This window comes from Schistocerca piceifrons, chromosome 2 (genome assembly GCF_021461385.2).
Source record: "Schistocerca piceifrons isolate TAMUIC-IGC-003096 chromosome 2, iqSchPice1.1, whole genome shotgun sequence".
NCBI lineage: Eukaryota > Metazoa > Arthropoda > Insecta > Orthoptera > Acrididae > Schistocerca > Schistocerca piceifrons.
Window position 1 is genome coordinate 237,719,530 of NC_060139.1, and position 18,246 is coordinate 237,737,775.

The 18,246-nt window shown below is 44.3% G+C and overlaps 1 protein-coding gene across 1 annotated transcript in view; it reads right to left on the reverse strand.

Moving 5' to 3' along the window:
• Positions 1-18,246, reverse strand: part of LOC124775279 (nuclear receptor subfamily 2 group E member 1) — a 103,262-nt gene that overhangs the window by 63,117 nt on the left and 21,899 nt on the right. The window contains exon 4 of the mRNA XM_047250117.1: positions 1,543-1,638. Within this exon, the coding sequence (XP_047106073.1) occupies positions 1,543-1,638 (96 nt within the window). The remainder of the gene's footprint in view (positions 1-1,542; positions 1,639-18,246) is intronic.

Below are 18,246 nucleotides of genomic sequence, written 5' to 3' on the forward strand. Positions count from 1 at the left end.
TGTTCGTGTTCGTTGTACTTGTTTGGGGCGGACGTCCCACGACTACCGTTCAAGTTTATCGTTGATACATTCACTCAGTTTTTTTATTGCAGAGGGCAACCAGCCGTCTGACCCCCCTAGACCTCGGGAAAATTAATATACGAGTATGCACTGTTACTTGTTCCATATTTAATTTGCATTTGGAGTGACATCTTGTGACAAGATGGCAGGTACAAGCTGGTCTGCCAAGGAGGAATCGCTGTCTGGCGGCAAAAGCGGTAAAGTAGACAGCTGCCCCAACTCCAGAGAACAGCTAAGATTGACGCGAATCTATAAATGTATACATATTTCCCGCACATAATATGAAATGAAGTTCCCTGCCGAGTTTTTCTGTCTGTATGTGATGGCTAATTTCAGGAACAACGATACTGTACTGATTTTGATACGGTTTTCCGTAGAAGATAGAATGGTTCACGATGAATGTTCGTGTATGTACACTGATCAGACAGAACATTATGACCACCTACCTAATAGCAGTCCGCAGCTCGTGGTCTCGCGGTAGCGTTCTCGCTTCTCGAGCACGGAGTCCCGGGTCCGATTCCCGGCGGGGTCACGAATTTTCACCTGCCTCGAGATGACTGGGTGTTGTTGTGTCGTCTTCATCATCATCATTCATCACCATTTCGGTCGGAGGAGGGCAATGGCAAACCACCTCCACTAGGACCTTGCCTAGTACGGCGGTGCAGGTCTCCCGCATCGTTCGCCTACGCTCTGTTAAGGAGTATGGGACTTCATCATCATCACCTAATAGCAGGTATGCCCACCTGTACCACGGATGACAGCGGCAACGCGTCGGGGCATGGAATCATGAGGCCTTGGTCGGTCGCTGGAGGGAGCTGGAACTACATCTGCACACACGAGTCACCTAATTCCCGTAAATTCCGGGGAGGGGGGCAATGAGCTCTGACGCCACGTTCAGTCACATCCCACATATGTTCGATCGGGTTCAGATCTGGCGAATTGGGAGGGGGGGGGGTTCTGCACATCAATTGGAACTCACCATTGTGTTCCTCGAACCGATCTATCACACTCCTGGAGTTTTGACATGGCACATTATCTTATTGAAAAATACCACCGCCGTCGGAAAACATGATCGTCATGAAGGAGTGCACTTGGTCTGCAACCAGTGTACGATACTCTAGCCGTCATGGTGCCTTGTACGAACTCAACTGGACCCATGGATGCCACGTGAATGTTCACCAGAGTATAATGGAGCGGCCGCCAGATTGTCTCCGTCCCGCATACAGGTGTCAAGGAGCTGTTCCCCTGGAAGGTGACAGATTCCCGCCCTCCCAACGACATGATGAAGAAAATATCGAGGTCCATAAGACCATGCAAAGCTCTGCCACAGCGCCAAAGGCCAGCGCACCTTTCAGTCGAAGTTGCGAAGAGCGTAATGTTTTTTGTAAGGGTGGGTGGTGGCGACTGGCTGCTGTCGTGGCGTACTTCTCGCTGGCTACCCATCTGGCTCGTTGCTATCAGAGACGAGATGCAGGTACTGACCTGAAGTGTTCATGCGGACGGCGAAGCACTTCTGCAGGCGGCAGTGTGGGCACCAGTTGCGACGTGCCTTGTCCACCACGCAGCCTCCGCGGCCCGCTGCAACAACACACACCAGCCCATCATAACGATAGAAAGTATTGCTCGTTGTTTGCCATGACATTCCACTTAGCTGAGTATGTTCCCACTAGCGCTACAAATGTAACGACTAAATTTTGTAAATCATGCATTCGGTACTGTCGAGACACATACCCGTTACAGAGTATCCGTTACTCTTTATTTCAGTTACTAAAAGTCGTTACTGGCGTAGAAATTACACGTGAATACTTTTTGGTAACCTAAGAAGTTGTAAATGTAACGGAGCTCTTGAATGTGAATGTGCCAATTGGATGGGTTCTCTTCCATACATAGGTTTCTCTCTTCTAGATACTGACGAACAGTGACAATGGCTGTACACGGTAACAGTTGAAGTTACAAGGTTCAAAATGGTTCAAATGGCTCTGAGCACTATGGGACTTAACATCTGAAGTCATCAGTCCCATAGAACTTAGAACTACTTAAACCTAAGGACATCACACACATCCATGCCCGAGGCAGGATTCGAGCCTGCGACCGTAGCAGTCGCGCGGTTCCTGTATGGTTTTCAAGGAACTCTTGTACTCCTTCCTGCAAATAGTGGCAAGTTGAGTTGACTATGACGGAAGAGGATAGCGTTAACGCAGCCTTCTTTCCAAAGTAGACCACGAAGACTCAATAATATTGAGAGCTGGTGATTTTGGTAGCCAGGTGAGATGCAACAGTTCATCCTCGTGCTCATAAAACCAGTCCTGGACGATGAGTGCTGTGTGACCAGGGGCCCTGTCGTCTTGGAACACAGCATCACGTCTGCTGAACAAACATTGTACCATGGGATGGTCCTGATGAGCTGTAATGGTTACATTATCCTTGGCAGTAATGACACCTTGCGGAGTAGCTATGGGTCCAATGGAATACCATAATATTGCTGCTCAAACCATCGCCGAACCACCGGCACGTTTCCCTCTTGCGAGGTGAACTCTGCCAGAAGTTGGAGACAGTGTGAAACAAGGCTCATCCCACCAACTGACATTCTTTCATTGCGCAGTAGTGCAGGTTTTATAGCTACACTACTGGCCATTAAAATTGCTACACCAAGAAGAAATGCAGATGATAAACGGGTATTCCTTGGACAAATATATTTTACTAGAACTGACATGTGATTACAATTTCACGCAATTTGGGTGCATAGATCCTGAGAAATTAGTACCCAGAACAACCACTTCTGGCCGTAATAACGGCCTTGATACGCCTGGCCATTGAGTCAAACAGAACTTCGATGGCGTGTACACGTACAGTTGCCCATGCAGCTTCAACAGGATACCACAGTTAATCAAGAGTAGTGACTGGCGTATTGTGACGAGCCAGTTGTTCGGCCACCATTGACCAGACGTTTTCAATTGGTGAGAGATCTGGATAATGTGCCGGTCAGGGCAGCAATCGACCATTATCTATATCCAGAAAGGCCCGTACAGGACCTGCAACATGCGGCCGTGCATTATCCTGCTGAAATGTAGGGTTTCGCAGGGATCGAATGAAGGGTAGAGCCACGGGTCGTAACACATCTGAAATGTAACGTCCACTGTTGAAAGTGCCGTCAATGCGAACAAGAGGTGACCGAGACGTGTAACCAATGGCACCCCATATATCACGCCGGGTGATACGCCAGTATGGCGATGACGAATACGCGCTTCCAATGTGCGTTTACCGCGATGTCGCCAAACACGGATGCTACCATCATGATGCTGTAAACAGAACCTCGATTTATCCGAAAAAAATGACGTTTTGCCATTCATGCACCCAGGTTCGTCGTTGAGTACATCATCGCAGGCGCTCCTGTTTCTAATGCAGCGTCAAGGGTAGCCGCAGCCATGGTCTCGCATCTGATAGTCCTTGCTGCTGCAAAAGTCGTCGAACTGTTCGTGCAGATGGTTGTGTTCTTGCAAACGTCCCCATCTGTTGACTCAGGGGTCGAGACGTGGCTGCACGATCCGTTACAGCCATGCGGATAAGATGCCTGTCATCTCGACTGCTAGTGATACGAGGCCGTTGGGATCCAGCACGGCGTTCCGTATTATCCTCCTGAACCCACCTATTCCGTATTCTGCTAACAGTCATTGGATCTCGACCAATGCGACTAACAATGTCGCGATTCGATAAACCGCAATCGCGATAGGCTACAATCCGACCTTTAGCAAAGTCGGAAACGTGATGGTACGTATTTCTCCTCGTTACACGAGGCATCACAACAACGTTTCACCAGGCAACGCCGGTCAACTGCTGTTTGTGTGTGAGAAATCGGTTGGAAACTTTCCTCATGTCAGCACGTTGTAGGTGTCGCCACCGGCGCCAACCTTGTGTGAATGCTCTGAAAAGCTAATCATTTGCATATCACAGCATCTTCTCCCTCTCGGTTAAATTTCGCTTCTGTAGCAAGTCATCTTCGTGGTGTAGCAATTTTAATGGCCAGTAGTGTACGTTTTCCTGTTACGAGCGTTTGCTTCAATGATGAGTGGTTTCGGAATCCCAGCTCGCTGTGTAATTCCCTGCGTATGGAGCACCTGTTGTTTTGGTACTGACGGGGTTCACGAGTGAGACATTCAGCTTTGCAGTGACTTTTGAGCAGATGACCTCTTACTTTTCGTCACAGTCATGTTCAATGACCGTCTGTCACGATCACTCAACAGACACTTTCGTTCTCATTGTGACTTAGCGGATGATGATGTTTTTCCGTGATGGTTAGGCGTGGTCTGTAAGAATCTTGATGAAGAGTGTGCCTACCTCACGTTTCAATCCACTCGAAGATCGGGACACTGTCACATCAGAATGCCTCACAGATCTGGATATCGCACGATTCGACCAGCTGGTCTTATAAAGACTCGCAATGTTGCCCCTTTCAAGCCTCAGGTGCTGATTGCGCTGTCTGACACGAGTGCGGGGCATCTCCGTATCCTTTACAGTAATCATTCAAGATCTGACACAATTCATGCCCCATATATCTTCCAACAGGACGGGTAACAACGCTAAACACAGGCAACGCTTACGAACTCTAACGAAATTAGAATTATATATTAATACCTTCAGCTGCTGACGGGCGTTGATATATATCAACGGGGACAGGTGAAAATGTGTGCCCCGACTGGGACTCGAACAGTGTTCTCCTGCTTACACGGCAGACACTCTATACACCTGAGCCACCGAGGGCACAGAGGATAATGCGACTGCAGGGACTATCAAGCGCACGCCTCCCGCGAGATCCACATTCTCACCTTATACGTCCAGAAACTACATTCGTAGTGTCCCTACCCAACACACTCATTACTCGTGGAAGACATTTTTACCAAGTCCCGTAAGAGTTCAGGTAATACGTGTGCATCCGCAAAGAAGAAGAAGGACATGGCCGGAGTTGCCAGAACCATATACATGTAAGTACTTACAAACTCTGGTCGTCGTTCTACCTGTCACTGAGAATCGCATTCTTTTTCATACGATCCGAAGTGTACAAATTTTTTTTGACATCTGACCATATCTAATGGGTGCATAACTTTTTCGTGTTGCAATCTGTGTGCCACTGGAATGAAAACTTCCTGTCGAGCGAAGTCAGCATTCTGTCCTAATTACAGAGGCATCGTGTAATATCACACAACACCCGCCAGGGTAAGGGTCCCACTTACCATAGCAAAAATATTTGTCGCGAGCCCCGAATTTGTCACCCATGCATTTAAATGTAGTACAGGGACGGAGAAAAATATGGAAACAACAAAAGCACATCAGATTATCATGCCTAATACGGTGTAGGAAAACTGTTACCATTCAAAACAGCTTCCTGTCACCTCGGAATGGACAAGTACTGGCAAGTTGAGGTAAAGACGATGTAGGTGCATAGCAGTCACACAACTACCCATCAAACTAGACCACAAAGGCCAAATAATGGCCGGCCGCAGTGGCCGAGCGGTTCTAGGCGCTTCAGTCTGGAACCGAGCGACCGCTACGATCGCAGGTTCGAATCCTGCCTCGTGCATGGATGTGTGTGATGTCCTTAGGTTAGTTAGGTTTAAGTAGTTCTAAGTTCTAGGGGACAGATGACCTCAGGTGCCAAGTCCCATAGTGCTCAGAGCCATTTCAACCATTTTGAACCCAATAATGCAGTATTGAGATCTGATGACTGTGGTGGACAGGGAAGATGCGACAATTCATCCTCATCCTGACAGAACCTATCGTGGGCGTCGAGAGGTGTCGTATTGGATCACACCATCACCATTGAGGAGCAAAATCTAATGTGCCATGGGATGGACCTTATCAGCCAAGATGGTCACATAATCCTTGGCAGTAAAGCGACTTTGCCCAGTAACCATGGGGCCCATGGAACACCATGATATGGCTGTCCAATTAACACTGAACCCCCGCCACGTTTCGCTCTCGGCAGCAAGCAGTATGCATCATAGGCTTTTGACGGCGTTCACCAGATGTAAACTCGACCAGGAACTGGAAACAGTGTGAAACAAGACTTATCCGATGAAATGACTTTCCTCCAATGCTCCATAATCTAGGTTTTATGGACACCAAAGTTTCCTGCTACGGGCGATTTGCGTCACTCCTGTGTGGTTTTGGAATTCCAGCTTGTCCTGAAATTCAACTTATAGAACTTCCTTGGTGTTGTTTTAATGCTGCAGGTTTCGGGATCGTGTGGAATTCAATTCTGCAGTGACTTCTGCAACTGTCATCCTCTTATTTCACCGCACAACCCTCTTCAGTGACCGTCTGTCACTATCTCTCAACACACACTCGTCCGCTTTGGGATTTACAGAATGATGTTTTAGCGCTTCCCCTGTATACAGTATCCAGGGCGAGTCACTTAAGACGTAACACCCCTTTTATTTCGCACGGTTCCAGACGTAGAAACCAGGTGTTCTACAAATGATATTACGTTAAGGGGTACGTACTTTGGTGTATGATAAAGAGTTTTAATTCTTGTATCGACCGAGTTAATCTAGCAAGTATGATTTTTTTAGGTGTAATTGTATACTTTTAAACGGAATCCGAAAACGCTTGAAAAGACGAGTAAACTGATATAATGCATGTTAATTTTGAAGCTGAAACTCTTCTCAAAATAATCCGAGAAATATTCCGAAATTGAAGGCAAGTCGGCCAGAATGAACTATTGCCTTGTAAACTGTCTCATGCCGGGCTACGTCGTTGTATACAGCCTTTCAAGTGTTAACTTGTCTGTACTGCAGAACTAGGAGGGTTCGACAGTGTCGTCTATCTTCAGGTTATTTCTGCTTCAACATTCTTGGAATGCTCACATGTGCACCGATGAGAAGTTAGACGTGCTACTTTAATGTGGCGAATTTCGAGAAATGCTGTCGAAACGGTTCGGCGATATAGGGGTGTCTATCCTGCCCTTCGTTTTCCATCGCGGCAGGCAACTGGCCGCATTATTATTAAATAGAAATAATTATGCAGTTTCTTGCGAACGTTCTTCCTGTTCTTCTACATGACGTACTATTGAATAAGCGACAGTGAATGTGAGCCGAACAAGACGGTTGCCCAGTTCACTCTCGAACGGCGATTTCATGCATGTCTTACACTTGATGGTAAACAATTTGAGTACATGTTTAACTAAAGTGTAAAAGTACGTTTCGTTAAGAAAAGTATTTATTTTGTGGGTAACATGACTTCAGCTATTCTGAATAAAATAGTTTGGTTTATTTAACGTGTATTTCATATAATTACAATTTAGAGTAGTATCTATAAACACATTTGTCCTACAGCTGGTGTTTCACTTTTAAGAATCATTCAGGCGTCTCCAGGCAAAGAGACATCAGGTGTTATTATTATTATTATCATTTTTAAACCTAAGAAAGTTAATGAACTTGTTGTGTATGACTTTGTACACAATAGTAAGGAGAGGTGGGCTACTCAAATTGTATTTCTCCAAGCGAACGAAGACTCATTACAATTAATGCTGCAAGAAACAGATTACACCTATCACAACATAAAGTGGGATGAGACTAGCTGTACTAAGCACGAACGATGATATACTAGATGAAGAGGCTCCAAGTGCAAGTGGGGTAAGCGGCTGCCGCCGGCCATCCTATATTGTTGAGGCAGACGGCGTTCATGGTACAGAGCCACTGGAGGCGTGGCTCAGTGGGCACACATCACTGGGTCCACCGGATCCTGCATGGTGGTTATCGGTGTCAGATGGAAACCTGCAATTCCGTTACCAACTTGGCGACGCTCGTGGCGTGGTATCGATATGTGACACGACAAAAGTAGTTTATTTTGTCATTGAATAAGGCTGTTTATCAGTATGAAATACGAATGACCAACATCTCTGTTTTGGCTCTGACAAGTACGCGTCGAGAGGGAGGGTTTAAATGTAAAACTGTCTGCTGAAACTGTAGTTACTGCCACAAAAACCTGGAAATGGAAACACATTTGAAATAGTTTTCCTAAGCACCATCTGATGCATCAGAAGCTAGTGTATGCCATAGATCCATATACAAAAACCGCTGCTGATCTTTTACCTATGTCGTATAGGAAATGAGGTTCTTCTTAGTAGCGTAGGATTGTCTTGCTGCGTTTAACGATGGAGCCTGGCACGAGGTTTCTCCTTGGTGATTTTTGCAGCGCAATAGCTGACTATGGCCGCATTGATCTCCAAGTTTAGCACATTTCTCGGATTCTTTTGCAAGGGGTTTCAACCTGGAAATTAACAAGCATTATATCATTTTACTCGTCTTCTCAAGCACTTTCACAGTCCGTTAAAAAGTATTTAAAAAAACCATACTTGCTTCAATATCTCGATCGATACAAGAGTTGGACCTCTTATTACACAACAAAGTACGTGACCCTTATAGTACTGATATCTGGAACCATTCACGAAGTAAAATGAGTGTTACGTCGTTCATGGCTCGCCCTATACATCTTCGATATGATGGCTCTTCAAACACTATACATTTCAGCTACCGTAGTTACAGAAGCACTATACGAGCACCAACAATTTGACACAATGCACTCACAAGTATACGGAACACTGTTGTGACTAAGACTGATGCAACGTACTGAAGGCACTGCACAAGTCCCATTCATGGTCAAATACAACATCGCCCCTGCAGGCGTGGCTAGAATCTGCATTTATGTTCAAGCACGCATTTCTCGCTGTTTTTACATATTTTTGTCCAGCCCCTGCAAGTCAGCCTAATTATTACTGTGGCTATCGATAACTGGCACCTGTAACTCATATTTTCACAGACTATTATACGTGATGCCAAGAGGGCAGCAAACGGCTTACCTTCTAATCTGCAATCTATTCTAACCAACGAGGAGAAATATATGCTACCATTTTTAAGGCTGTGTAAAAGCTCTGGCCAAATTCCCAAATTAGGAGGAGTTTTTCACATGTGATTCATCCAATTTTTGAAAGTGATCTGGCAATCACCGTTTCCTTTGTTACTATTTTAGCCTTGTCTTTGTTAATCTATCACTTTTTAATTATCAAAGTTTGAGAAAATCCAATGGTTCCATTACATTATGAGTGATGTCAGTGACAGATTCGATTGTGAATAATAGAGAGCAAGAGAGAATTTTAAGTGTAATTGTGTATTTTGCTCAACATAATTTCAAAATATTTTCATAACATTCGTCTCTGATAGTTACAGCAAGAACATTGATGATAAACATGTTGAGCGCCGAAAACCTACAACTGCAGCAACAACTTGCAGAAATCTACGTAACTGTGTCACAGATATAGATAAGTAACTATCTAATACCTTCCAGTTAATGATGTCTGTAATGTTATCAGTGTATAACGAAAGGTGTGTATTGGGACTTAATCTGTATTTTAGATCTTTACCCTGTTAAATGAAAGTGGCTTCAAAAATATACCAAACACTGTCGCTGCCCTATTAAAAGTGAAACTTGAAAAATGTGTTTCCGCAATGTCTGAGTCAAATTAGTGGCAAAATCCAGAACTGCAGTACAAAATAACTATAAAAGTTATTATAAAGACTCAAAAAGAGACCCTGTGCGCGATAGCACAAGCTGTTTAATAAGTTATCAATAAATGTAAAAAAATAAATTGAAAATCACACCAATTAAGAAAGTTATTTCCCACACTAATAAAATTTAGCAAACTCCTCATTAAGACTGTTAAATAGGTCAGAAGACGACCGGAATTCGTTTTTTTTTTTAATTTTTACCGACCGCTTAGACAGTGGAAATGGTAACTCTCAAGTCTTTGAACTTTGGTTATTTCCGTAGAGCTATTAATTAATTAACTCAATCGATTCATTCAGTACATCTGAATCCGTGAATGTAACGGTTATTTCAAAAAAGATCAAAACTAACCGCAAACGCGTGAACTCATCTTTCTCGAAAAACGTTCCAGTCGCACGCACACTGAAGCACTCAGCCGCTGCGTACCAGTTTATAGAGACGAAATCGACGAAGAAAGCGCAAGCACTGTGTTAATAGAACCTTTACCGTCTGGGTACGCGTGTGAGCCTAGACTCTATGGAAAGCGATGTGTCCTTGAAACTCCGCGAGTGATTCCGTAATAATGCTGCATTTCTTTCGGCTGCTGATATAGCTAAGTCAGATACTGTATCTAGAGATCTTAGCCTTCATCGTTCACTACGATGCCACACAACTTTCGGAAGACAAGAATCAAATTTTGAAAACCATTCTTCCCTGTCATGTTCACATGTTAGGTCTGAATGGATTGTGCTAGCCCAATCGAATATAGGTTTTCCAGGTGGCAGTTTTACGCGATTTTAGTCTGTAAATTAGTTGTTTCGATATCGCCAACACAGTGAAGTGAGGCTATGAGTGCCTTAGTAATGTCATTAATAAAGAGAATATGATTTTCTTGTGGATGTCAATGACATCTCAAGCTGGGGGAGACTGTACCGGATGGATATAATTCACTCACGGAGGTCCAGTGCGAGCTGTAGTTATCGTATGACAGCGAAACTTGGCAGATACGCTAATGCGTTAATTCGGAACCTATTTACGCTGGAAAACAAATTAGTTCCAGTTGTGGCCACCAGGTGCAAGTCTGGTGCTTTACACTGTTTGTAAAACGGTATGACATCCATGCTGTCATTCAACAACTCATAGCATGAGTGAAAATACGGCTATCGAGTCAAAGACCGTGCGCTGTTAGTGAAACTGTTTTGTGTGAACGGCAGCAGTTACAGTGCTGCACTGAGAGATTATCGTCGACTGAAAGGTCTGAGTAGAGGACTGATGCCATTAAATGGTTTAAGAAGATGATAATGAAATTCGTAAACACTGGGGAGCTTGGTGTGGCATCTCTAAGAGGAAGGCGTCCTATCACGGTGGAAGCTATTGCCAAGGTAGCTACTGCCGTAACTGACCATGCAACAAGTGCCCGGGGTAGTGCTAATGTTCGTCCAGTCTCACGGTAAATGTCCATCCCATGGTTAACAGCACAGAAAGTTTTGCGGTCTGTATTTCACTAGTACCCATACAAGCTTCAGACAGTGCAACAGCCGAAATCTCATGGTCAACAGCAACGTTCTGAATATGCTCTTCGGTTTCTGACACGGATCAAAGCTGATGAGATATGCCCGGACAATGTTGTATGGAATGACGAGGCACATTTTACACTACAGGGTGCACTGAATAGACAGAACTGCCGAATTCGGGGTGCTGTGAAACCACGTGTTGTGCACAAAAAGTCATTGTACTCGCCGTATGTAACTGTGTGTGGTGTGGGTTCACAAGCACCTTTATTCTCGGTCCGTTCTTCTTAGAAGAGAATACACGCAGAGGGCCTATCAGGCGTACAGTGACGTCTGCATGTTATCGAGACCTCCTTGTACAGGATGTGATTCCTCCTTTGGAAGACTGCAACTGTGTGGAAACCACCATTTTCATGCCCACAGAAAGATCTGCTTAATGCAACCTCTACGAATGCATTATCTCCAAAGGTTTCCCATATGCACGATCTGCAAGAGCACCTGATCAGAATCCATATGATTTTGGCTCTGGAGTTATTTAAAAGAAAGCATTTTCCAGGGATACGTTCGGTCTGAAGGCCAGTATACAGGAACACGTTGCTCACATTCCACCAAAACAGCTGCGAGCAACTGTCGATCACGTCGTTTAACGGATGCAGCATCTCTTCGACGTCTCCGGTACTCATATTGAACACATTTATAACGGTGGTTAATGACGAAGACAACTTTATGCCTTTCTCACTTGTTCGGCCTTTTCTGCCCACGACCTGTTCCTGATCCATTACATATGGAAACATTTCTATATGTTTTTCTTGCAGTCAAAAAGCCAGATTTGCGCCTAGTGGCCACGATCGTAACTAATTTTTGTCCAGCGTAAATCGTTTCCTCATTAACGCTTTAGAATATCTACGAAGTTTTGCTGCCACACGATAATTACAGCCCACACTCGACCCCTGTGGGTAGCGGCACTTCAGTTATAGCCACGCCAGTACAACTAAAACTAAACTCCGTCCGAACAGGCCTTGGAAGGGCCAACGGTTCCGACCGGCCGCCGTGTCATCCTCAGCCCACAGGCGTCACTGACTGCGGAGATGGAGCGGCATGTGGTCAGCAGCACACCGCTCTCACGGCCGTATATCAGTTTACAGGACCGGAGTCGCTACTTCTCAAGCAAGTAGCTCCTCGGTTTGCTTCACAAGGGCTGAGTTCACACCGCGTGCCAACAGCGCTCGGCAGACTGGATGGTCACCCATCCAAGTGCTAGCCCAGCTCGACAGCGCTTAATTTCGGTGATCTGACGGGAATCGGTGTTACCACTGTGGCAAGGCCGTTGGCCTGTACAACTAAAATTGTTTAAAAAATATTGAACAACGTAAGTTTAAAACTCTTCTCCACAGCAACAAATTTAGCAAATGCAGGCATGAGTTACGTATCCAGGAAAAACTGTTGGGAGGATTGCACTCAACTGACACTAAATTAAAAGGCACATTTTTGCTCATCGTTACACAAGATGTTTCCGTTGCCCTTTACAAATGAGAAAAGAGCCAAGGAACTTCATACTATGAGGGGTTGTCAAATGAAAATCGGACACCCGCCATAACGGGACCATGGAATGATTCCAAACAAAAGTAGTCGCCACACGCGTTGAGACATTTATCCGACTGGGAGAGGAGACGATCAATTCCCATTTTGCAGAACGCGGTCGGCCGCTGACGGATCCGCAACCACATCCTTTCTTGCACTTCCTTGTCCGGCTGAAACCGTCGTCCACGCGTTTCTCTCTTCAGGTCGCCAAAGATGTGAAAATCACACGATGGAAGATCCGGGCTGTACGTAGGATGTTGCAATGTTTCCCAACCAAATCGCTGAAGCGTAGCCTTAATCCAATTGGCAGGGTGGGGGGCGGACGTTATCGTGCAACACAAGCGGTGGAAACATCCCACATCTCTCCCGCCAAAGAAATCCAGAGTTGTTCACCCAATTTCAGGTAAGTCATGACGAACTTCTTCTTCGACTGCTGGGGCCCTCTGCTGGTCGCATTCTCCGACTGTGGAAGCACAATCAATGCGCAGCGCTATGAAGACGCTATGCAGAAACTGCGGCCTGCCGTAAAGTCAAAACGCCCAGGAATGCTGTCGGACGGAATCATCCTGTTGCACATAACGCTCGTCCGCACACAGACAATCGGACGAAGGCTAAAAAATGTTCAAATGTGTGTGAAATCTTATGGGACTTAACTGCTAAGGTCATCAGTCCCTAAGCTTACACACTACTTAACCTAAATTATCCTAAGGACAAATACACACACCCTAGCCCGAGGGAAGACTCGAACCTCCGTCGGGACCAGCCGCACAGTCCATGACTGCAAGACCTTAGACCGCTCGGCTAATCCCGCGCGGCTCGGACGAAGGCTACGCTTCAGCGACTTGGTTGGGAAACACTGCAGCACAGATCTTTCAACGTGTGATTTTAACATCATTGGCGACCTGAAGACAGACATGCGTAAACGTCGGTCTCATTCGGACGAGAAAGCGCAGAGTTGGTGCAGTTGTGGATCTGTCAGCGGCCGAGCTCGTTCTGCGCTACAGGAACTGATCGTGTCGTCTCTCAGCAGGATAAATGTCTTAAGGTGTGTGATCACTACCTTGGGAAGGAACTATTCCATGGTCCCAAAGTGGCGGTGTCCGGTTTTCATTTGACTGCCTCTTGTATTAAGGACGTTGCATTAAGAAACGGTTATTAAAAACGTGACATTACTTAACTCCGCCCCAACAGGCCCTGAAGGCCCAACGGTACCGACCGGCCGCCGTGTCATCCTTACCCAGAGGCGTCACTGGATGCACACTGCTCTCCCGGCCCGTATGTCAGTTTACGAGACCGTAGCCACTACTTCTCAGTCAAGTAGCTTCTCAGTTTGCCTCACAAGGTCTGAATGAACGCCGCTTGCCAACAGCGCTCGGCAGACCGGATGGTCACCCATCCAAGTGCTAGCCCAGCCCGACAGCGCTTAACTTTGGTGTTCTGGCGGGAACCGGTGTTACCACTGCGCCAAGGCCGTAAAAACGTGACATGACCAAATTATATTTCAGTGTAAAGAAAAAACGATAAGCGGGCAAAACAATTACACAATCTGTGTCGACGTGAAGAAAAGATACACAACACTCACGTATAAGGGTCCTGTAAGTGAACCCACAGCAAGATGTTTTCCTGGACTGAATGGAACAATCGCATTTCAGACAAATAATTTTCTTGGAGAAGCCTTGAGACAACAGTGAGTCTTAAATGCACGGAGCCGCGCGGGGTAACCGCGCGGTCTTGGACGTCTTGTCACGGTCCGCTCGGCTCCCCCCCCCCCCCCCCCCCCCCGTCCCCCCTTCGGAGGTTCGAGTCCTCCCTCGGGCATGGGAGTGTGTGTCGTCCTTAGCGTGTTAGTTTAAGTAAGTTAGATTAATCAGTGTGTAAGCTTAGGGACCGATGACCTCAGCAGTTTGGCCCCATAAGACCTTACCACAAATTTCAATTTTTCAAATGCACAGAATCAGTTGCTGAGATTGTTAAAGCAAATATGTGTATATCGGACAGATAGGCAGATCGTTTCATGTACGCTGTACAGGACACTGCTACGCAATTTCCAACCGCACAGCATTAGATGAACATTTAAATACAACCAAGCATATCATAGCAGAAATTTAGGACAGACCTAGTGTGAATGTAACGCACACAGCAGATAAAGGCTTATGGTTATATATTCCAGAAGAATTGGTGATATATACGGAAAAGAAAACAAACCAGTAAAATTTATTAAATAAACGGAGTGAATTCAATTTGAGCCGATTTTTCCACTTATTTAATGAGATATTATAAAAGATTGCGCTTCTGCTTGGTTTTGTACATATCGATATGACTCTTTCGTTCCCAATCAAATGCTATAGCTTCTACAGTTGTGCTTTGATCATACACCCGACCAGTGAGTCTATAATAAACATTATAGATCTAAAGCACACCACTTTTTGTCTGACTGTGGCACCGAAGGGTAGTTTTAAGACCCCTAACGTGTTGCACCCAAGGCAACGATTGTAGGTTACCAAGTCATAAATTAACTTCTAGAGATTAACTTTATCTGATGTTACGGTAATTTTTGCAGATCCGATAATGCTCGCTTTCCATGATGTTAATGCCAAATGTTTATACTAAAGCACTATATCAATACATCTAGTGCTCAGCATCTGCAAGTAAATACTTTTAAAACAGTTTGTCCTTAACAGAGATATTAGTTTATTGAAAGAGTGAGTAAATTTTCCTCACTGTCGTGTAAATAATTTATAAAATGACATTGAAATAGATTTATTTGGATTTGACACGCCAGAGAGCATAGTTGTGTGATCTTGTTTTGGCTTTCAGTTGCAGGTGGACAAGATATTTTATAAGAAGTATATGTATTTTAAAAGTTTGTTACAGTTCCATTGATGATATCATGATTTCGTTAACACATACAGTATTTCTAGAAACTACAGTTCTGTTGGTACACAAGCAATTCGAAATTCTTTGTAACTCCATTCAACAACCTAGTTAGCGCCAGTAAAAAAAAAAGTAGTTCAAATAGCTCTGAGCACTATGGGACTTAACATCTGAGATCATCAGTCCCCTAGAACTTAGAACTACGTAAACCTAACTAACCTATGGACATCACACACATCCATGTCCGAGGCAGGATTCGAACCTCAACCGTAGCGGTCGCGCGGCCACCCCGGCCGGCTTAGCGCCAGTGGCTTTCATATTATCTTGAGCTATGTTTTTATGACAATATATTTTTAATTGTCTAGTTCTGTATTTTATTTAATATAAATCTGTGTACAACCTATTGTCTTCTAAAGAACAAACAAATACTCTGTATCGCAAATGTATTCATTAAAGAGGGCGCCGATGGCGTCCGCCACAAACATGTAGCTTAGCTGCGTAGTCTACACAAGTAATCTTGGTCTGTTGGAAACTGACACATATGGTTGTGCTTTCATCGTTTAGGTTTGACTTTGTATATATTTATTTTATTTTAGCACTGAACACGATCGACTCAAATCGATACGCAGTAATAAAAAACGGTTTCAAATTTACACGACTGATGTTATAGTTTTTCTGGTTTGCAATAAATTTTCTTGGCGTACTGTGGAATAGTATTTCACCAAAAAGAGTTTCTGACGGCAATGGCATCGTCTTCTATTAATTTTACAAGCCCATGTTTTCCATAAATTAATTTCATTATACGTCTCTAAATCTCTAGTTTCGTAGCTGCAATTGAATTGGCCGTAAGATAACAGGCGAGCGCGTCTGACGAATTGTCCGTTTATAAGAACTAGACTTTCGGGGTTCACGTATAGCATGGGCGGAAATGTTAAAAATGGGATTGAGAAATGACAGAACATCATCGTGCGCCGGGAGCTTCAAATAAAATATTCAATTTATCATAACTTTACATAAAAAACACTAAAAGGTATCAGATAGATTATATAATGGTAAGACAGAGATTTAGGAACCAGGTTTTAAATTGTAGGACATTTCCAGGGGCAGATGTGGACTCTGACCACAATCTATTGGTTGTGAACTGTAGATTAAAACTGAAGAAATTGCAAAAAGGTCGGAATTTAAGTAGATGAGACCTGGATAAACTGACTAAACCAGAGGTTGTACAGAGTTTCAGGGAGAGCATAAGGGAACAATTGACAGGAATGGGGGAAAGAAATACAGTAGAGGACGAATGGGTAGCTCTGAGGGATGACGTAGTGAAGGCAGCAGAGGATCAAGTAGGTAAAAAGAAGAGGGCTACTAGAAATCCTTGGGTAAGAGAAGAGATATTAAAGTTAATTGATGAAGGGAGAAAATATAAAAATGCAGTAAATGAAGCAGGCAAAAAGGAATACAAACGTCTCAAAAATGAGATCGACAGGAAGTGCAAAATGGCTAAGCAGGCATGGCTAGAGGACAAATGTAAGGATGTAGAGGCTTATCTCACTAGGGGTAAGATAGATAGGAAAATTAAAGAGACCTTTGGAGAAAAGAGAGCCACTTGCATGAATATCAAGAGCTCAGATGGAAACCCAGTTCTAAGCAAAGAGGGGAAAGCAGAAAGGTGGAAGGAGTATATAGAGGGTCTATACAAGGGCGATGTACTTGAGGACAATCTTATGGAAATGAAAGAGGATGTAGATGAAGATGAAATGGGAGATACGATACTGTGTGAAGAGTTTGACAGAGCACTGAAAGACCTGAGTCGAAACAAGGCTCCGGGAGTAGACAACATTCCATTAGAAATACTGACGACCTTTGGAGAGCCAGTCCTGACAAAACTCTACCATCTGGTGAGCAAGATGTACGAGACAGGCGAAATACCCTCAGACTTCAAGAAGAATATAATAATTTCAATCCCAAAAAAGCAGGTGTTGACAGATGTGAAAATTACCGAACTATCAGTTTAATAAGTAACAGCTGCAAAATACTAACGCGAATTATTTACAGATGAATGGAAAAACTGGTAGAAGCCGACCTCGGCGAAGATCAGTGTGGATTCCGTAGAAATGTTGGAACACGTGAGGCAATACTGACCTTACGACTTATCTTAGAAGAAAGATTAAGGAAAGGCAAACCTACGTTTCTAGCATTTGTAGACTTAGAGAAAGCTTTTGACAATGTTGACTGGAATACTCTCTTTCAAATTCTAAAGGTGGCAGGGGTAAAATACAGGGAGCGAAAGGCTATTTACAATTTGTACAGAAACCAGATGGCAGTTATAAGAGTCGAGGGACATGAAAGGGAAGCAGTGGTTGGGAAGGGAGTAAGACAGGGTTGTAGCCTCTCCCCGATGTTGTTCAATCTGTATATTGAGCAAGCAGTAAAGGAAACAAAAGAAAAATTCGGAGTAGGTATTAAAATCCATGGAGAAGAAATAAAAACTTTGAGGTTCGCCGATGACATTGTAATTCTGTCGGAGACAGCAAAGAACTTGGAAGAACGGTTGAACGGAATGGACAGTGTCTTGAAAGGAGGATATAAGATGAACATCAACAAAAGCAAAACGAGGATAATGGAATGTAGTCGAATTAAGTCGGGTGATGCTGAGGGAATTAGATTAGGAAATGAGACACTTAAA